The 22,948-nt window shown below is 40.1% G+C and overlaps 1 protein-coding gene across 1 annotated transcript in view; it reads left to right on the forward strand.

Annotated features, from left to right (window-relative positions):
- Nucleotides 1–19,080, forward strand: part of LOC124553332 (ankyrin repeat domain-containing protein 23-like) — an 89,306-nt gene extending 70,226 nt beyond the window's left edge. The window contains exon 4 of the mRNA XM_047127209.1: nucleotides 18,699–19,080. Coding sequence (XP_046983165.1) covers nucleotides 18,699–19,080 — 382 coding nt within the window. The remainder of the gene's footprint in view (nucleotides 1–18,698) is intronic.
- Nucleotides 19,081–22,948: the final 3,868 nt, after the last annotated feature.

Consider the following 22,948-nt stretch of genomic DNA (forward strand, 5'->3'; position numbering starts at 1 on the left):
GTGTCTGGTTATGATGTACTCCAGCTGGAAATGTCTTTACCAGCTAATGCTCTGCCTCCCTCCTTAAGAGCTGAAAATGCTGAGATACCGAAGCAACCGCACAAATGTCACAGAACACAGGACATAGCCTTGCAGCAAGTCAGCCATCCACATGTGGTGGAATGGTGCAGGAGGGCTCCTCCAAAGGGAGTGCTTGTAACGGTACCACCGACCACCATAAATGGCAGTCAGTGATTACATTAAACCTCTCTGAGGAATTTTTGAGAAAATTGTGACCATGAGATAACCCAATGGGAACAGAACAAACAGACTGGGATTTGTTTCCGAAACACCCCAGCAGAGTATAACCAACACCAAACATTTGAGTGAGGAACAGATGTTCTCCAGCACAAAAGCAAGTCTTATTAATTAAATATTAGTTATGTATTAAAATTAGTCACCAGCCTAATTAGGAATTCTTGTCAAACAATGTAATAAAGCAGAAGGCAGTGCTAAGGCTAACCTAACTTTCCTTGACACACACACACACACAAAACTCTTTCTTTATATCTGTTCACGTTACAACAGAGTAACGTAGCCTTGCAGATAAATGTAGTACTAATTTGGAAGTCAAACAAATGGCCAATGAGATAGCAAACAGTAGCATATGCCTCACAACAACACGTACCTTGAATCAGGGCTTAATTTCGGTCAGAACACGTTCTGGCACCTCCCAGAAACTCCCTTTCTTCTAATTCTCCCTTTTTTACAGTACAGCACTGGAGATTTGAAATAGTATTAAATCAAAACGTAACTATAATTTTCCGCTGCACCAGAACAAGTGAACGTGACAATGGGTCGCCAATATGATGTGATGGGCAGGAGGTACTGTGTGTGTGTGTGTGTGTGTGTGTGTAAGATAAGTGGAGTATCATTCCAAAGTTGTGATTGGTACATATCGCCTTTTGTTTACAACTGCCAACAACCTCAGCGATGTAGTAGCAAGGCAACGTCTCATGTGTGTCAATGAGAAATAAATAATGTAAGCCATGTTTGAATGTGAATGTCTTTATAATTTGCTTTCATGAAATCATTTCATTCCATGTTGCAATTTATGTCACAGCTAAAAATCAAATGTGCGTATGGAACAGACATGACTAAAAGTTGGCAGTCTTTCGAGCCGATACGTCCCTTTGTGCACGGCACTCTTGACCTTTGTCTTTATCTGCCCGCACTCTTGTTAGAACATGGTTGACACTCCCAATGCAGAACGGACATGTATATGTTTGACCCATAAGTCTGTCTGTCTATCTGTCTGTCTGCCCCAACATAGTTCTCAAACGAAAGTTCCAATTTTAAAGCCGTTTTTTTACTTGACAGCTGGTTTAATCAGGACGGTTCTTAGATATATTTCTGAAAGTCTGTTCAGCCATTTAAATGTCATGAGCTATATGAAGTAAAAATGTTTTCCGCCAGCATGCTCTCTTGAAATACATTACGTAATCCATAAGAATTACATCACGTTACGTAGTGCCAAACTGTAGAGCTCAAAAAGATGTACCTAAATATAAGATTAAGGTTGAAGAATAATGACGATTTTTGTCTTCTGAAATTACCTGTTTCGGCACCCACAAAGCAGAGAAAGTGTGAGTGTGACTCAACTATGAAAGACAAACATATGCTCTTGCTGACTTTTCGTGGTTCTTTTTGAGGTCTACAATTCATTAAAAAATCAAATGATTTTGCTCTAATAGTTTATGTAGCATACTGTAAGAGAGCACGAAGGCAGCCCACTTTTTTGCGACTTGACTTACAACTATAGCCACAGCTTATTTCTTGTGCTACCTAAAGTAGCGAAATATATACTAATAGATAGTAAATGAATATGTCTGTGAGTTAAAGAAAGAAACATGTAAATCTCATAAGTGGTTTTCACGTTACAATCGCCTATCTGTATGTCCATTTGTGAATTCAGTCTTTGTAGTCCACGATTCAGACAGGTCGTGTCTACGGCTTTTTCAGTTTGAATCAGTTTACCTTGTTAGCCATCGCTGCCTCACGGAGAAGCCAACAGACAATCCAACAGGCACTTTAGGAATTAAAGTTCAACGATATTACTCAGTCACTCTATGTAGGTCAATCGCTTGCAGTTCAGTTGTTGTTCTGCTCAGAACCGACAGCACTGTTTCGGTTTGCTCGTAGTGTTTATTTACACAGCGAGACTGTGATTGGACACGAGAGTTTAATAGTTACGTATTTCTCTACAAAAATTAGTGACTTCTTTAAATCTAAAAGACAAACCACAGTTTAGATGTAGAATCCATGACGTCAGCTGTGGCTGGAGAAGACGATGCAAACAAAAAATCAGACGATCCTTCTCCTATGTCATTGTAGCAAAATGAAAATTTCTATAAGTTGGTGGATATGGATACAGACAAAACATCTGTAGACAGTATTGATAATTGTAATGATGATGAAAAGCCAGATTGTCGGTCTGTCGAACAATGTACAGATTATAAAGCTAAAAACCTGTGGTTAATTATTAAAAAAAGGCCAAGTTTGTAGAAGTGTATCTACACTAGGTAAAGGAACAAGAAGTTGTTACTGGGCGTGTTTTTGGACACCTTATAAGCAAGCAAAGTTAAATAGACCGTTTTATGAGTTTGAGACAGAAATTGATCTCAAAATTAAAAATGGTTTGGATATGGGCCGAATACTATGTTCAAATGTAGCTTGATCTAATACAGTGATTCATATTTCTGACCAGATGACATCAGACCTAATAAATAATTTAATAAAAAGTGACTCCAAACTTTCACTTCTTTTGGATAAAGCCACTTCTCTTTCACACAAAAAAGCTTTGATTGTATAGTTCAGAACATTGTTAAAAGGGGAAACTCCATGACAATTTCTTTGACACTTTTTGAGCTAAATGACACAACAGCATCTGATATCTTGAAATAACTTTTAAAGCAGTTAGAATCACTAGGACTAGGCTGTGAGTTTTTGAAAGACCATTTAATCACTTTGACTTGCGATGGAGCTTCTGTCGTGTTAGGAAAAAAGTCTGACCTTGCAAAGCTGATGTTTCCAAACTTATTCATCTGGCATTGTTTGAATCATCGTTCAGAACTCATCGTGCACAACACAATAGAAGAAGTGATGGGAATTAATCATTTTAAAATATTCATGGATAAAGTTAGAAATATCTTCAGCTGCTCTCCGAAAAACAGCAGTGAGTTGGCAGTTGCTGCTAAAGGTTTGGAGCAAGAAATTTAAAAATTGGTCATATGTTTGACACTTGGGGTGGCCTCCAGTTTATTGGCAGTAAAAGCTGTGTGGAAAGATTGCAGGGCTCTGTACAGTCATTTTTTAGAAGTATCACAGGACACGAAACGAGACTCAAAACAACGGTCTTCTTACAAAGGGCTCTGTAATACATTGTCATCTACATCTTTCGTCTCCAACCTAGCTGTAATGTCTGATGCCTTAGAAGAGTTGGCCGATCTATCCCTACAGCTTGAAAGATCAAGTGTTAACCTTGTTCAAGCTCACAACGACATTACACTTTTATTAAAAGTGTTTGAAAGTCTGGTTGATTCAATGGGACAACATGCAAATGTAGCTAACATTGCACTGGAAAATATGAACTTTCAATGTGTTAAACTTTCTCAAAGCACAAATATTTCTAAGATTCCTGATAAACAGTTTTATCACAGCTTGGCAAATAATTTGTCATCTAGGTTGCATCCGAAAGCTACGATGATGTTATGAATTACATGAAGGCCATTCACCTGAAATTCTGGCCTAAAAACATATCGATCACTTACGGAGAAAATGAGATTTTTCGAATGTGTGACAGATTTAAGATTAATAGCCCTCTGAAATAATGAAGGACTTCAGGGAGTACAAACGGGGTCTGAAACCAGTACTAAGCGGAGAAATGCCAACTGTTCTTGTACAGCCACCAATGTTCAAAAATTTTGTATCAATAATAAACAGCATTGCAGTGTCGATTTCAGAGTGTGAACATGGCATTTCTGCAATGAACTTAATTATGACACCACTGAGATCGTCACTCTACATCAGCACTGTTTGTAGTTCATTAAGCATCAGACTTCTGGGACCACCTGTAGCTAGATATGAAAATGGGTGTCTTGGATGGTGAAGGGATATCATTCTGCACTTGCTACACAGTCAAAAGCACAAAGTGATAATGTATAATGAGGATAATTCTGTATTATGGAAATGTTTTTCTTAATCCATCTCCATTGATTGTGTTTGAAATAATTTCACAGTGCTTACTTTTTCTTCCTTTATTTGAGCCACTGAGTATGAACTTAGTTAAAACTAGGAGTTCAGTTAATAATACATCCTAAAAAGGTACTTTTTAACAATAAATACACAATGTATATTCTGTATAAACTGACTGGTCATATGCCACTGACTTTTGTCAGGATAACAGATGATTGTCATTTTAAGTTAATACGCTATGTTGAAAGTGTAATAAAATTTAAAGGGAAATATTTAAACAAAGTTGTATACCCTTAGGTCAAAGATATATACTGCACGTTGACAGGACTTATTTTATGAGTGAAGGGAAATTAAATTCATATTTCAAACTACAGAACTGTAATCTCAAAATTAATGCTCAGTACAATTTATTATTAATGTGATATTCTTGATTTGGAATTATTTGTAATTTTGTCATGAATGAGTTAACAGATCAATACTCAATCCGACCGATTCAGTTTATTGGTCATTATTGGTTTAACTGTTGAACGGCAAATAGAGCTAAAAATCTACTGAGATGTGGGATTCTTGAAGTTATGAACTGCTGCTTGAAACAGTGTAACATCTTCGTGCAGCCCGCTGAAGTAAAATTGTTTAAATAATGGTTTAACGTACAAACTAATTTTTTTATATACACAGTATGTTATTGGAAATGAAAAAGTAATTTTAACAGAGCTATAATGGAACTCAAGAAGCTTTGACATTTTTGTAAAATATTCGCCAAAGATGGATGATTGTTATAAGTGTGACTTTGACTGAAATGGTAGACTTCACTGTGAAGCTGATTTTAATATAAGTTCATGTTTATTTTTGTAATAATTCTCTCTCAATGCCAAATGCGTTGATTGCTTTTCCTACAAGATGTATTCTACATGTAAAACGTTTTTCGGTCAGATTGCAGCAAATGTGTTAACAATTATAATAACAGGTCCCTTTTGATTGTTTGTGGTTTAATAAATAAATATTCAGTTTGCATCGGCTACTCATGAAATATGTTTTTCTCAGTTAAGACACTGTGGGCTTATGGAAAAGAACAAATCTGTCATCTCTATGACGAGTTTATCATTTCCTGATTATTATAACATAAAGAACACTTGCCCACAAAAAGCAAAGGTCCCGAGTTAGAGTCTCGGTCCGGCACACAGTTTTAATCTGCCAGGAAGTTTCATATCAGCGCACACTCCGCCGCAAAGTGGAAATCTCATTCTGGGAACAATAGTGTTTTTTCAGTTCAATTTTTACACTTAGGGTCTCATGTTAATTAAATGGTAAAGACCTTTCTCTTTGGCTAGTAACATAGGAACAACTAAATTTTTTACGAGTGTAAAAGTTAAGTCATAGATATTTTTAGTCTATTAGTTACATTTTACATTCAGAAGGGAATTTATTTATTACCTGTATAAATAAAACTTGTGATTTCTTTTTCACTCACTATCATGAAAGTTTCAAATGACAAAATCTGACTGAAGAACATTACATATAGTCTTTTCCCATGGCAGTGTAACATGATGTGGGGAGGAGAGGAGACGAGAGGAGAGGAGAGGAGGAAGATTACGGCAGCCTCAGGGTGAGGAAGTGGGAGGGGGGGAATGTTTTAACTTTATCTTGCATTGTTATCAACTCTGGCATGACGCAACAATCAGCTGCTATGGTACAAAATGCTCACAGAATTAACGTTGCGTGAAGATGTGAGAAATCAAAATTGTACTAGACCCAGATGGAGCAGGAATATCTTAGTCATTAACTGCTAAATGCCTTGTTGATAAATACTGAACACACGTTCATAAAGCAGCTACAAAAAAACTGAACGTTGTGGCTGGCAGCATTTGAAAATGTGATGTCGTGAGTATGACTTGGTGCCAATACGTGTGAAGCAGAACTATGGAGCAAAGTGACACTGGTACGGCAGATGGTGGAACCTTGTGGTGTTATGTTTTTGATTATAAGATATTATGGTTTAAAAACCTGAATTTCAGAACTGTATTTAAGAAAGAATTTCTCATTGTAAGTCTTATCACAAGTCTCTCTCCGTGGCCAGTGGGGGGAGTGGTAGAAGGGGGGCACCTTACGGCACCTAAAAGTTTAAAAATTAAGCCCTGCCTTGAAAGAACTAGATGCAGCAGTTAATAGAACCAGTCACCAACACACATGATACTAATAGCAATATTGAACAGGGCAGAGCATGAAGTGATTGATTTAAATCAGGAGGTCTATTATTATCATACCATATAACATCATTGCTAGTACACGGTCTCTATACCTTAACGCTACCCAGCTTGCATTAAAGTAGCTAATGCAGTAAATATTTCTTTATTGAGCCCAGTTTGAAGCAATTAAACAGAATGCAAATCTAACTACACTGGCTCTGGAGGGACCTTTGCTTTGCTTCATTAACGAACTAGTTTAGCACATGAGTGCCTCAAAGTGTCATGGTTTGAACAGCCATGCTCATTAACAAATCTTCACAAGTGTGTATGGAAAATGGTGAGTATTCTCATCAATAATTATTCATTAAGTGAAGCACAACAAACTATAACTCTTCAAATAACAAATGTGCTTTGAAAAGTAGTCTTTTAACCCTCTCAAAATATAGTTGGCTGGGCAAATGCCACCACCATTAAATTCAAGTTAAAACACCTTCTTATGGAATGAACAGTAATAAAACTTTGTAATTCTGATCAAAGTGCATAAATGCAACAATTAATAATCTTTTTCACTTCTAATCAGTATTATTATTATTCTTTTAACTAACAACTTTACTATTTTTGGACAGCTTCTAAGTAAGACAAAGTATTTAAGAAAATTAATGCAGAGCGATTTAAAAATGCACTGGAAGTGGTGTATTTCTCAAATTATTAAACTGAACTTGAAACACAATAACTCCACACATTAGAAAGCAATCACAACTATTTTTACGGCTGCTTAAGTCTTTTCATAATTAATTAGCACATGCGGAATTAAATTCACTAGGATAGGATTCTCAAGGTTTGTGATTTGGGATAATCACAGGTGAAATATAGAGCTTTTAGCAGCACCACGATTGTTATTAAAATCAACCAAATTTCACAAATACCTGGTCCATTTACAGAGTGCCAAATATAAACATTTTGGTGGAAGGCTGGTGGCACTGGTGGCGTGATTTGCAGTGGCTGTTAACATGGCGGCGATGTAGTCATGGCAGTACTGTTGGCCTCGCCCTGTTATAGATTCTCTGAATTATATTTTTGAACGGCCGAAAACAATGCCATGATAATGGTATCACCAAATGCAGCATCAGAGGTCCATATGTAACACTCTTAAGTTCCTCTGCCTCAACACTCCAAGAATATGAACTACAATGTTCTGCTACTGCTAGCGAGATGTTAACCACAGCTCTGGTCAGGCCCGATTCCTACCCGTTGCAAAGGACACATTTCAGCTTGCGCTAACCACTCCTTTTCCATTCCGCCAGGCTACTTCCGTAGCTGTAGGGCTTCCCCACATCTTTCACATTCAACCCTGCATTCCCTAACTATGGATCAAGTCATTTACAGTACATTATATAACAATCATTCCAGTAGTTATTTACATTCATAAGCATAAATTGAACATTGTTCAAAAAGTTTACATAACTGAAATATGTATACATTGTCTAGAATTTCCGTGACAGGTAAAACGCTCTGCATATGACAGATACAGCACTCTACATAAGCAACTCTACAAATAGAAATATCAATACAAAGTAGGTCAAAAATGGATGTTACATATGATCCAGGGTTCACTGAAGATTCCTGCTAGGCAAACATCAATAACACCTTAATCGTACCAAGCAGTCGATAATAATAATCACTTCATCCAGAGTTGAGCATGAAAAGAATACATTGCAAAACACATTAAAACACTATACACTTCATTACCAGAGCAAGACATAAGCAACATTATTCAACTATGTACACCTGTCACAACTGACTCTCATTTTGTGAAACAGTAAGTTGAGTAGTAAGCAAAATTTATCTGTATTGCCAAGAATATTGAGTAGCATTTTGTAAGCATTCAAGAAATGTAGGTATACACATACAAGTATACCCCCTACAAATATCACAAGCAATTTGACATTGAACATGCAACACATCCTATGGCATGATTTTGAATTTACAAAGGAGGAAACTATCAATGCTGATTCTAATAATAGTAGTCCATTCTTTGATATTACATAAACAAACATATTTAAACTGAACCTACTATTCTTTTCTTACTGCCTTTATTTGAAACACAGTCCCTCTTTGAAAACTGTAGCAAAACACATACAACACTAACAGATATGAAAATAAAATAATTTTGCTACCTGCAATAGCATATTGCACTGCATTTGACAACATTAACAAATTACATATCACATTAATCAATTGGCTGTCCATTTTGGGTTTTGGCAGTCTATTACAGACATAGTTTTTTTCCCCACTTTGGCAAGTCTTCTATGCTGCCCATTCTGTATTTAAGGCATTCCACATTTCTTTTCAATTTGGAAACATTTGCTTGTAGCTTGTAGCAAAGTACTGAAAGTACAGGGTTTCACATATTTTACAACAGGTTTTAGAATCTGAAACTTCTAAGATAGTAACAGCAATTTTACATAGGTAACAGCATTTTTATAAGAACATAAATTACAGTTAAATGCAGTATAGTAGCCTCATAAGATAGATACATTATTTCATCTACAGCATAATATACATTTTTAGTCTGGTATGATTTCTTCATTTATTCATTCCTAGGTACATACAGTTTGAAATCCACTACATTATGGGCATCAAGGAGCTTCTTCGACTCTGGGTAGATTAAATAGTAGGCATTGTTGTGAGGTGTGCCTTGTACTGTGAATAGCCCATTATATATACATAAATTTAGAAATTTCGTGGTTAAGTTCACTTGATTATTCATGGGTCTTCAGAAGAACATAGTCTCCAATTTTGAACACGGCAAACTTCAGGTTGCTATTGTGCCTTTTAGATCTCGTTTTGGCTTTGTTTTTTCTTTTACCAATTCTTTCTTCTGGGCTAATCCCAAATCTGTAAATGGTGGGAACTCTAGTTTTTCCTCATTTAAACATTTGCTCTTAGTATTGAGCAGAATTTCCCCAGGTGTGAACTCAGTAAACCCATGAGGCAAGGTCTTCATTAAACTGTCAAATTCACATACAAATCTGCGCTACGCTCAGTGGTTATGGTGACAATAGGTCCTACATAACCATGCTATTTCCCTCGTATACCGCTCAACAGGGTTGCTGCCTGGATGGTAGGCTGAAATATATTTAGTTTCTACACCATTCTGCTCCATTCCATCTTTCCAGGTTTTGGAATTAAATTGTGGCCATTATTGGGCAGTACTGTACTGGGTTTTCCAATGCTTCTCCAATACTGAATCATCCACCTTTTTCAGGAGATACAATTATATAAATTTAGAAAATACTTCCAAAATCACTAAAATACATTTACAATTACCAGAAGATGTGGGGAGGGGTCCATACAGGTCCACAGACAGTAAATCCATGGTATCTTTAGGTAACATGTTCTACATTGGGCCTTGATTAGTTCTATTGGTTACCTTAGCTCCCTGGCAGATGTCACAAGACCTAATACGTTCAGTTACCTTTCGACTCGTACTATTGGCAATCACTATAACACTAGCCAATTTATCTAGACACTCTTTTGGCCCAATGCTAGTGAAAATAATCTGACATCTGTATCAAATTGGGTAGGCCAACACACCATCCATTCTTCAGTAATGAAGCCTTTCCTCTTATACAAGATACTTTTAAAAATCAAAATTTACTTATACAGATTTCCAATTTGGTTGCTCATTTTTATGATATCGCATGCTTTTGCAAATCTGTTCAAATTCATTTTTGCCTGAACTTCTTCATGTAATTAATTTGGAAAGTTCCATCTCCATTGCATTCCTTGGGTACTTCATCAGTACCATTGGGACAATTCATTGCCACATAATTTTTTGTACCCTTTACATAGCAGATTTCATAATTAAATTGTTGCAGGTATAAAGCCCATTGGGTGAGCCTGCCATTTAGAAGGCAACAATCTTTAAGGAATGTTTGAGCTTTGTGGTCAATGTGTGATGATCTTAAAACCCCACCAATCTATAAATTTCTTTAGGTCCCATAATATGGCCAAGGCTACCTCCTCTGATACGGTGTAGTTCCTTTTGTTTCCTGTCAATGCCCTGCTGGCAAAAGCTATAGTTCTATGTGCTAAATTTCCTGTACCATTTATCTCCTGGAGAATTTCAGTACCAATCCCATAGGTGCTACTGTCAGTATTCATATTGAAAGTCTCTGACAGTACTGGGTGATGTAAAACATTATAATGTCAAAGTTTAATCTTTGAATATTCACAATCCTGCCGACTCTCATCTGTCCAAACAAAAGCACTAAATCTTTTTATAGATTGTTCAAGTGTGGATTATTGAAGGGTTCCCCCTTAACAAATTTTCTGTAAAATCCACACCAACCTAAAAAGGCTTACATCTGTTTCCTATTTTTTGGTTGGGGAAATTTTTCTAAGGCACGTAGCTTTCTCCAGGTCCTTATTAATGCCGGTAGTAGTAATTATATGGCTCAAGAATTTAATTTCTAATTTTACACGTTCACATTTCTATAATTTTAAAGTGATGCCTCCTGCTTGAAGAGCAACAGTTTGGAGCTTCTTTTGCCAGATTTCGTTGGAGATAAATAAACCATCTACATAAATAGTTAACCTGCAACTCAACTTCTCCCCTAACACAAAGTCCAGAGCTCTAATAAACACTACCAGAGAGGTATTCAGTCCAAATGGAACTACTTTGTATCAATAACATTTCCCGGTAAACAGGATTGCTTTATATTCATGCGATTCTAGACTTAATGGGATTTGCCAATAGCCAGCAGTTATGTCGAAGCTGGTTAAATCCCTCATTATGAAATTTTTGCAACATTTTGTCCAGATTTTCGGGCCTGTGCACCTCTCTTTTTACTTTGTTTAGAGTTTGTGCATCAATGGCCACATGTACTCCTCCATCCTTGTTTACAATGATAAGTGGACTGATATATTCACTGTTACTGTGTTATACCACTCCTCATTCCATAATCTTATCTGTTTCATTCTGTACGGCCTATTTTTTAGAAAAAGTTACCGAATACGGTTCCACAAAGAATGGATCTTGATCCAGAGTTGCAATACAGTATCCAAAATTTTGAGCCAGTCCGGGTTAACCGAAAATTATCTACTGTTGCTTTCTAAGACAGTAATAAATTCTGCTTTCTCGGGGCCGGCCAGAAATTCTGCACGCGTGCGGTGCTCCTGCACATGTGCAACTTCCGGGTCACAGCATGCATGCCACAGCCGTCAGCATTCATGTAGTGCACGTTTCTATGCACAGATGTCGCTTTATCCACTTGCTGGGGTACTCTGTACCAGCGCATTCTAGTGCTCTTTCCACAGCTTGCAAGCCAACCATGGGAAGGTATTTTGCGTATTAAAACATTTAAAATACTGTCACAATCTACTCATTGAGACGTCTACTTTTATGTTACCAGTTTAACCCAGTAAGAAAAGTAATACAGTTAACAACCGTGGGTTTTTATTAAGGCAGCTTGACTGACGGCACGCAAATACGCGTAACGTTTTTGATCTAGTATTTAAGAAAGAGAGCAGTCAGCGACTTCCAGCGAACCTTATTCATGATTTCAAGTAACATTAAACTAATGCAAGGTTTCCTATAACTAATTCTCGGTGCCCTCAGTTACACCCACATAATTTGTCTCACTGACCTCTGAACAGAATGATAACCGCAGACGTCTCGATCACCTGTTATTTCAATACTATTATCAGTTCCGTCTAAAATCTGCATAATAACCGACAATTAGATGAAGGTTATTGTTTATCGACCTCAGCTGAGCGTAGCCCTTCACACATAAAAAAAACCCTAAATGTAAGTATACATTGGAACAATCGGTTTAATGAGCTATTTTCCTGATAATAATGTACCATGGAGCAGAATGATGCAATAATGCACAGTTAGTAAACAATTTTTAATTATGAAAGGAATAAATCTAAACACGTTTATCACTGGTCATGAGGGATGATATAGTTAATATCGGGCATGAAAGATCAGCTCATTGACGAACGCAAGCAGTTGTGAAGATTTTCATCACTTATGCTTGGTAGAAACCTTGATTTATTCATTTTCATCACCCAGGAAAACCTTTCATAAACATGTCAACTCGAACATGGACATAAGTCTCGCGGCATCTTTGTGCAGGTGTGGCAATTCTTGTTGTGAAAAATTTTCGTAGAATTCTTTTGTACTTCGCACTGCAAAGAACTTGTCCTTCAGTCTTGTATTGCACTGTAGGTCGATCAGTTCCATCTGTAGATCACTCGGAGCATTTTCAACTGACGACTAGAATGGTCGGGCAAAGAGGCGAATGGCAGGAGGCAAACTCGTATCATCTGCAAATTGTGCTCGAAATTGTTCCTTAATTTTTCCAATTATTGATACGTATTCTTGAAATCTAGCACTTTCATGGACCAGTCCAAGAGTCGGGAAATGTGCAGTGTTTTCTGTCATTAGCTGGCGCTCCCAAAGCGGAAGCTTCCTTTCAAAGGCATTTACTTTTTCCAACATGTCAGAAATTAAATTATTTTCACCTTGCAAACTGATGTTCAGGCTGTTCATGTGAGAGGTAATGTCCACAACAGTTTCAAGGTCTGATATCCAACAAGGGTCTTCCAACATAGGTTCACTTTTTCCCTTCTCATGTAAGAATGTTACTATGACCAAACGTAAATCAAAAAATATTTTCTGCATTTTACCTCAACTGATCCAGCGTACTTCAGTATAGTAAGCTATGCCACCGTACTCCGCTCCTAATTCCTCCAAGAACTGCCGAAACTGGCGATGCTTATGCCCATGTGTCTTCAGGTAGTTTATAGTATGCACAATAATTTGCATGACGTCTGCTAACGTTACTGATTTTGCACAAAGCGCCTCTCGATGCAGAATGCAATGAATCCACACGTCTCATTTGTGCGTCCTAGCTTTTGGCGCATCCATCTTACGAGTCCTCTCCGATGGCCTTGCATTGATGGTGCTCCATCTGTAGTCACTGAGACTCACCGCCGGTCGGGGTGGCCGAGCGGTTCTAGGCGCTACAGTTTGGAACCGCGCGACCGCTACGGTCGCAGGTTCGAATCCTGCCTCGGGCATGGATGTGTGTGATGTCCTTAGGTTAGTTAGGTTTAAGTAGTTCTAAGTTCTAGGGGACTGATGACCTCAGAAGTTAAGTCCCATAGTGCTCAGAGCCATTTGAACCATTTGAGACCCACCGATTCCAATCCATACCGACACCATCAATCGCTTGCTAGACAGCTTGGAGTAAGTCCGCACCTGTAGTAGTCCCTTTCAAAGGTACTAAGTCCAAAACGTCCTCTGTTACAGAAAGTGCGTTATCGACACCTCGTATGTATATCACAACTTGGGCTGTATCTGTAAGATCTGTTGCTTCATAGAGTGCAATAAAAGTAACGAAAATTAATTACAGGTTCCTTGACATTTTAGAAGAAATCAAGGCATAAACCAGATAGTGATGTTGGTCACTTGATCATATTTGTTTTCCGAACATTAAAATTGTCTCTCGTTTCTTCATGTTCTGAATCGCATAATCGAAAATGGAGTTCACATGACGCTTCTTCTGAGGAAGTTGGTGTATGTATCATAGTAATTATTTATGCGCAGTAGCTTGTGATGCCGATCGGAGATGTACGTCCAAAAATCTCCTTTGCTCCCTTGTTTACTGGACAGCAGGTAAAATACCGCGTGTCCCTTCAACCAGTTGACGGCATTTTTCTTTGAGGTGGGGTATAATTCTTCTTCCGGGAATAAAAGCCACGTTGGCGTTATCAAATACGGCGGTTTTCTCTGCATAGTTGCTAATTTTTTTCTGATTGGCAACCATATATTATTTGCATTTCCACAGACAAATTGATGTTCATCTGTGTCAATCAGGTTGCAAGTGGTACGCGAAGGGGAATCAGCCAGATGAATGGAATGTAGTCTGGAGTTCGTAGAAAATTTCCTATTCACAAAATAATACCACAATGACTAGGCCAAACGGCGGCTCTGCACTGGACCAACATTTTATACTCATAAGGCACCTGAGAAACTTTGGATCGATTTTTCACGGGATTTTCCGAGTAGCGCGTCCTAATATTTTAACCACGTGAGGTGTTAGGGGTCCACGCAAAGTTTCGGACAAATCCCCGACCCCGTGGTCGTGCCGTCTCCTTGTGAGTTACGGTGGGGAGGTGGCTGATCTCCACGTGGCCTGCGTTTACGTTTAGTGATTTTGCTGTCTCCTCTTCGTTTATTGCTGTCACGTCAAACGAAAACAAAATTGATTCCTGTGGCCAGGAATTATCAAGCGAAGTAAAATACATTGATAAGAGTACGGTAGACTAAAATATGTTATTAGTTTCTGATTTTATTTTATTTCCACCTTCCTGGCAGGTGGGCCTTAATCGCCTTGCAGAACAATACTTCAGCTGTTTGCTGCATTTCAAAAGTGCACGTTTTCATCCAACCAATTATGTTACTAGCACCTGCAAACACGATTTAAGTTTTGGCAGAAACTTGTCCAGTTTTTAGGTATAATCTATCCTGGTTGCTTACATGCTTCAGTACTCTCCCCATAAAATTCTGCAGGAATGCAATTATGCGAGACGAAATGCAATTTCGAAACCAAAGACGAGAGTATGTTCCATATCTGGCCTTTGGGTTTACACAGATTTGTGAATGGACCCGAAATACTATGAGCGTAGAATTGCAAGTGGAGAGACACATCCTGCAGAAATCTGCGCACTATACCGTGTTGGCCGTTCGTGCAGCTGCCTCTTAACGTGATGTTATTTCGGCGATAACAGAACCAAGTCAGGAGCATGCCTTAGTCAGCCAAGGTGGCCACTGACTGTCGATGTGGACCAACAAAGAAACGTTTCGAACAGGTTGTAATGGACCTCCACGGAATCGGAATTTTCCACTAGTGCGGAAAGGCCTTCATTACGACACAGTCATGAACCAATGCTCTGTGCAGACGGGTGTTCATTTGGAATGATTCTTGTGATGGTCGGGGCTAGGTTCTCACATAAGGCAATCAATTTAAGAAGTACAAACAGCACATCTTCACCTCTGGTGACGGCATTCGAAAAATGTAGTGTTGCACTGTGGTTCCAAATGGACATAAGAGACGTCACTTTGCTACTTGTTGCGCGAGAGTCCTTATAGGTTGGGCCATGGCGGAGGCCTAATCATGCCAGGTTGAAAGTCAGTCACCAGAGAGCTTTCTTACGCGAGAGTGTTTTTTGATGAATGTGCCACTCATCGTGCAAGATCACTGGGCAGCTGATTCTTATTTTATTTCGGCATGAGATGTGCAAAATATCGGTGCTGGACTGAGATTCGAACTCGGATCTCCCTTTTCGTCACGTCTGATGCCTTTGTGTCGATACTTTCCACCGTTCACCGCGCGGTCTGCGTGGCTGCCCCCGGCGGAGGTTCGAGTCTTCCCTCTGGGATGGGCGTGTGTGTCGTCCTTAGCGTAAGTTAGTTTTAAGTTAGATGATGTGGCGGAGGGTACCGTGAGTACCTCTATCGGTTCTCCCTTCTATTCCAGTCTCGTATTGTTCGTGGAAAGGAGGATTGTCAGTATGCCTCTGCGTGGGCTCTAATCTCTCTGATTTTATCCTCACCGTCTCTTCACGAGACGTAGGAGGGAGCAATGTACTGTTTGACTCCTGGGTGAAGGTATGTTCTCGAAACTTCAACAAAAGCCCGTACCGAGCTACTGAGCGTCTCTCCTGCAGAGTCTTCCACTGGAGTTTATCTATCATCTCCGTAACGCTTTCGCGATTACTAAATGATCCTGTAACTTTCCAAACGAGCCTCGGGAACCGAGGCATTGGGCGAGTTACAAGATGTTGGGAAATAAATCGGAAAGCAAACCATCGTGAACACGGAACTTGGAAGGCGTCGCTCTCAGCTAAGTTAGTTTGTGTGTAAACATGGTCTTTTTGATGAAGTGCTAAAAATAAAAAAAATTAGAAATAAAAAAAACTAAAAAATTATGCGCGAAAATAGCGCAGCGACTCTGTGACAGGTATGGGGGAGGCGTCGTGGCCAGACCTCGGAATGGTTAAAAAATTAAATGACAGAAAAGGGGTTAAGGGCGCGAGTTTCTAGTCTGCATGTAGTGGATTCGAATACCGCAACTCGCATGAATTTTAATTCGTGGTAATAGTTCCTAGTTAAGAAAAAGTTGAAATGATTCTTGCTACATGTGCTGAAGGTCTGTGTTCGTTTCTCACATCCGGCAATCATTTTTAACAAGCATAAGCAGCATCTGTACCACCTCTGGTAGCCTGGAAGAGAGTCGCTACAGGTTGGGCCCTGACAGAGGCGGAAGTCATGCCGGGTCGAAACTCTGTCACCAGTCACCTTTCTTAAGCGATATATTTTTAAATCAATGAGCCAATTGCTGTACAAGGCCGCAGCGCACTTGACTCTTACTGTATTCGAGCCTGAGACGTGGAAAATATTGACGATGGACTGAAATTCGAACTCAGATCTCCCTTTTCGTCACGTTTGATCACTTTCAGATGATGCATTTCCACTGGTTCATTGTCTCCACTTGTCTACAAACTCATAAAGACATTCACAAGAGACACATCCCTGGGTTCGAATCCTGGCATATCACTTTAAGTTGCAACATGAGCACAGCAAAATACTTGTGAGAAATTATTCTGATTTTACCGATTCTCTGGGCTTTGTTAACAACAATGGTGGTACTGGTTTCGAGTCCCAAGTCAGACGGGCAGCTTTTCGTCCTGTCGTGTCAGTTTCAAACATGCGACACAGGTGTTGGTTCCGAATGCCCATTACACAAAACACTTTCGTCTCCTGGTTTCAGTTTGTCATCTCATTGCTAGTTAAAAATGACTATTTCTGACGTTTCATTGCGCTTAGTTAACCATCCGATCAAGTGCTGCGTTCGAATCTCCGGGACACACAAAACTTTATGGCAGATCATTTCGAGTTTCAAGTTGCACACTCTTTGTTACTTGTGACTGAAACCATATTTGAGATATTTCTTCCTTACTTGTTACATTCCATTCCCGGATAGTAGCGCAGTAAGAAAACTCTCGTCGTGTCATTTAAAGGAGGATACTGCTTTCTGAGGTTTCATTTATTACTATAAATTTGAATATGCAAGCGTAATGGCCGTGTAATGTCCAATAACACGTTTCCTGGTATTTGCATTATCGAAGTGTCAGTTTGCATGTAAACCGATAATCACACAGAGCAGTTTTCTCTTGTGGCCTCATGCAGTGAACATTTTGTACAGGCAAAGACTGTACCGAAAACAGAGCAGAGGAACAATGTTAAGAGGACTGATTACAAATCAGGCGAAACACAATTCAGATCGTTCCGTAAAGTTTCTGGCGTGCAGCCGCATAAATTCATCCTCTTCTCCTAATATTTCCGCCGAACACCGTCCTGCCATCTCCAGAGTTAGCCGAGGTGACTGACGCTGCCGCACTTGGTCTGTTCTTTTAAACCCGAGGACCGAACCACTGAATTTATGCGGCTGCACGCCAGAAACTTTATGGAACAGTCCTTACGCCGCAAAAACATTAAGATGGACGACAACTGAGATCGTTCAGATGATTTTGAGCATGACAGTACTTGTTAAATACATGTGCATATGCTATGACGCCATAAAAAGTCACACACACACAGTTTTTTTATGGGGGTGGTGTTGCCGAGTTGGTGTTTATCTCTCACATGTTTTGAATAAATTGTTGTCTATGTATCAGAAAGTTTGTGTTTGGTGAGGCTGAATGAAGAAAACTGCCGGTAACTGCAGTGAAATTTTTTTGCCTGGATAGCAGGAAAGTCTCTCTTTGAAAACCAGGTGATGGGATTCTTCTTGTGTGTGACGTCTGGCAGTGAAGCTGCAGACAGAGACCAGTATCAGCTGCAAGAAGCCTGTCCTGTAGTGGAGGTGAGCGACTGGTTAGGTGTAGCGTCCCGAGAGCGAAGGAGCTGACTCGCAGGAATGAGTGTGACAAAATGTGGTAATGAAAATCTTTCAGAGGATGTATAATGCTATTTGTAATGGACGATGAATGAAGATTTTCTTATGAGGGAGATAGAACAGATTTGCTGTAATTTAATACATACACACAATTGCGCACTGTTTTGTACTGTGGGAGGGCCAATACAGTAGGTTTGTTTCAGGACAGATTTGTATTCGCAACAGTTGTTTCCTCGTGTGGCTGTTTTCCTCGTTCTGTGTGCTGTGTGTTTGCAGCAGACAGTGGCAGTTTGTGTGTTTTGTGCAGGAGCCTCTCTGCAGAGGAGAGGGGCAGGAGGCTGTTCTGGGCGGCTGAGGAGGGGGCAGTGGGGGAGCTGAGGGCGCTGATCGCCGCAGGGGCCGACGTGGGGGCGAAGGATGGGGATGGGTCCACCGCCCTGCACTGGGCAGCCTACAGGGGAGACGTCGAGGCGGTGAGGCTGCTGGTGGGGGCGGGGGCGGCGGTGGACGCCAGGGATGATGATGGGTGGACGCCGCTGCATCTTGCGGCAGGCTGTGGCCACTCAGAAGTAGCGGCTGCGCTGCTCGACGCGGGGGCCGACAGGGGGGCCACAACTGGTGATGGGGAGACAGCGCTGGACATCGCCAGGCAGTTCAACCACAGGCGGCTGGTGGAGATGCTGTCATGAGGCAGACAGTCCAGCAAACTCTGTGCAAAAAAACAAGAACTGAAAGAATTTGTACGAGAGTAACATTCATAATTTTTTAAATAAAGATCCAAAAAACTCAATCCTATCGTGACTCACTAATTTCAGCCCTCCTCAAGTAACATACACCACACAAATACTCTAAGGAACGTTGTAGCAAAACCCAGACAACGCCAGATAACAACAAAATAATTCAGGTAACAACGGACAATCCTTCTCTCAAGAAAAATGTCTCGAGTACACTTGCAGACTTAACTTGGCAAAAGTCAACAGTTCACTGTGAACAAACACAACTGCTGTATAATATCTGATCGCTCAAAAGTATTTCACACCAGTCTGCAAGGTGCTACATCAGACTATTCTAATTTGCAACATACCGAGATTAATGCTATATCAGTTCTATCACCAGAATTTTCGCTCCTGACATCAGACTCAATTTACTTCTCCATATTCAGCAAACATTCTACTCTACCGTACCTGTTGTGTTTAATAACAATGAGATATTAGTAGCAGTATTCACACTACATAATGCGACTATCATCTGGAACCATACAGTCAGTACACATTTAACTAAACACAATCAGACCACAACATGACACGCATACAAAATGTGAAGGAAATCCTCTCTATCTGGTATTGTTGTCTCTACTTGACGTAAAAGATTGCAACAAGCAAAGTAATTCTAGTTGTATTGGAGACAGAACACCGAGGCCCCAGTTTCAGCACACAAAAGCAATTTCGCAACGACGCACACGAGTCTCGACACTCATCGGTCACAACGGCACAGCTGAGACGGTGACGCAAGTCGTGGAGCTACAGGTAATAAAATTACACTTACCTTCACTCATACATCGAGTAAATAAGTGTAGTGGAGAGTGTACGCCAGTCAACTCAGCTGCTGTCACCTCACTTCACTCCCTGCGGCCGCAGCTGACGCAGCTCGCCGCTCCCCGCCAGTCCGTGACTCCTGCCACAACTGTCAGCGGCCTCTCTGCTTGTGAGGCGCCAGCAGGCAAACGGCAGAACAGTCCGTGAGGCCGTCACTCAAACTTCACTCACAAAGAGGACTGACAAGGCGCAGAAGAAATGCTCGGACACAACATTGCCTTCACGAATCTTTTCAACAGTAAAATTTCTTCTCCGAGACCTTCGTTGTTCACGTCTACACTGTAGCAAGATTCGTCGTTTCCCACAAGCTCTTGGACAGGAGAATCGTTTTCGCTTACGTAGTTCCACAGGAAACGGAATGTCTCCGTGTTGCATGTGGCTGCACGCGGTACAGTCAAGTCCCCTACAGCTGTGTAATAACGTGGCAAACATTTAGTTGAAAACTGTTCCTCGAGCTATGGTTTAAATCGTCCCCTGCTGCTTGATCAACAAAGCGTTTTCTTCTGCCGTGCCGTTTCTCTCCGTCATCAATCATTACATTCAGTTCAGGTGATATTCCAATATTTTCTGCTACTTTGCAACTTTCTGCGTAGTGTCCCAACATTTCTCAGCTGATGTAATTCTTCCGCGAGACTGTTGTTAATACTACTTGAAACATACGTTTCTCCGGTTTCAAGTACAACTTTACGTATGTTTATTGCAGCCAATAATTTCAAATACTTCTGAATGCTCCTTAGTTCAATGTGTTGCTCCCGCAGTCCAGGTTATTAGCAAGTTCAACCGCCCATTGTAATCCTGGCAAATTCTCGTAAAATGGATGCATGGCACCTACCCACACAGACCCTCTCGTTGCCGATATTTTCTTTTAAAACTTTCCGTAGCTGCCACTTTCATGTTAAATCAGTTTCTTAGAAACAGCAGTTGTACTGGAGACAGAGGAGAAACGTCATGGGGAAGTATCGCAGTTAACTCGAGTGCTTCTTTATGCCACGTCTTCCCCACATGTGGCACATGTAAGCTGACGTTTCGTTGCTCTGTGTGCAACTACGACTTCCACATCAGACACAATCTGATATTAAACGCTCTTTAAGGAGGCAACAGAGCCATGTTATGCAACTCGCCGAAAGTTCGGCACGCACCTCACGCCCTCCACCTGGTGCTGCCTGCTACTGCGGCTCACTGGAACGGCACAGCATGCTACAGCAGAGGGGAAACAACCCAGAACTCCGTCCCCTTTCCTCGCATCGTCAAACACGCCGGAATTCACTGCTCATATCGCTCAATAACCGGACGCCAAATAGTCTGAAACGTGTTCCTGTTTAAACTCGTGTATGTAAATGTCTGGTTGGTATCTGAGAAACTGGTAAAATTTATGTTGATATGTAAATAGGTTAATCTCAGAGCAGGACAGCAGAACTGTTATAAAATTAAATTTTGATCGGAAGTATGTGAAGCACGCGCTACACGATGCGAAATCCAGCCTAGCCAGCACGTCAAACAATTCGCCTGCGAGAGAGCATGGCGTTTTCAATGAAACTTACAAATGCTATTTGATTGCAAAACAAATGACTCAGGTTAAAATGTTGCCACTGAATGTTGTTAATGTTTATCTTTAGCCTTGCAAAAATCACTGAACCAGCAGTTTTATGGTAATTAGAGAGCAAATGAACACACAATTTTACGCATCCAACTTTGTGTTCAAACTGTTCCAAAACTCACAAGGTAACACCTGTCTCAGATCATCTACCGATTTCAAACCTCTGAAATGATGCCCTTTCACAGATATATCCCGACAATTACACTATCTGACAGTGGGCAATGTAATTAAATATGTTGGCCTACCTCTGAGAACGGAAGGTTAATTTCTTCTGCAACCTATTTAGTATTAGTATAATGACAGAACTGTCAAAAACGAAAAGAGAGGAACTGAAGTTACCATCTGACAAATGAGAGAAAGGTTCCAAGTATAACTATGCTTCACTAAGCCACAACAGCAACACAGCCTTTCATGAATTACTCACAACTACACATGTCAGCACACTGACTGGTGCGACGCGCTTACACACTACGAGTAAAATACTTAAAACGACTCGCCACGCAGGAACTGGAGAATTTATTGTGATTTCGCGCGCTGCGTTGATAGCTACAGTGCTGTGCTATAATGCAAAACACATTTTCCACCTTTCCACCATGAATGTTACATCATTTCATATTTGAAATATTTTGTGGTATGTTATTAGTTTCGGGGTAATTTCTACCTTTTGTATTTTTACTGATAGCCTCCAGCTGTTTCAGCACAATATGTCACCAGAACTAAGTCTGAATGCAGTGCTGCACGACCCAGACTGTACATGAGAAAATCATTACAAAATATTATCAGCCCTGTATATGTTTACTTACAGCTGCACAGTAAAGGCTGATATTAGGAAAAATACTTTGTTTTTCTCGCATCTCCAGTTATAGAACAGTTCTAACAGGTGGCGATAATCTCTAGGAGACTACAGAACAATCAGGTGAAGAAAGGTTCAACCGTAATTTCGAAAATGTAATTCAAACGATGCAACGGATGTCTAATTGTGCAAAAAATGTCTTAGAGCTGAAGTGGAAAATAATTAACATAATCGGTGTTGAGCACACCGCTATCGAAGAAAATGGAAAAATCTACAAAGTAATGGAGTTAAATAACTACAAATATTAGAGAGTTTAGTTTTAGACCTCTTTCCTTTGGCAGATTCTTAAAATACAACGTTGTACGCCTGTTTTCACCTCTGCAACTGAATGAAGCGCAGAAAACTGGAGGTTGTCCCATAACGAAAGAGCGGAACATAATTTCTCAGCGGTTCTATAATTACGTGCTTTGTGATGCTAAATCCGAATTTCTTGTTTTGGTGCATTGTAGGAGATCGGCTTCACAACGAAAGATCCCACAAATTTTCACTCTCTTCTCAGATTTTCGTTCGTT

This window comes from Schistocerca americana, chromosome 11, assembly GCF_021461395.2.
Source record: "Schistocerca americana isolate TAMUIC-IGC-003095 chromosome 11, iqSchAmer2.1, whole genome shotgun sequence".
NCBI lineage: Eukaryota > Metazoa > Arthropoda > Insecta > Orthoptera > Acrididae > Schistocerca > Schistocerca americana.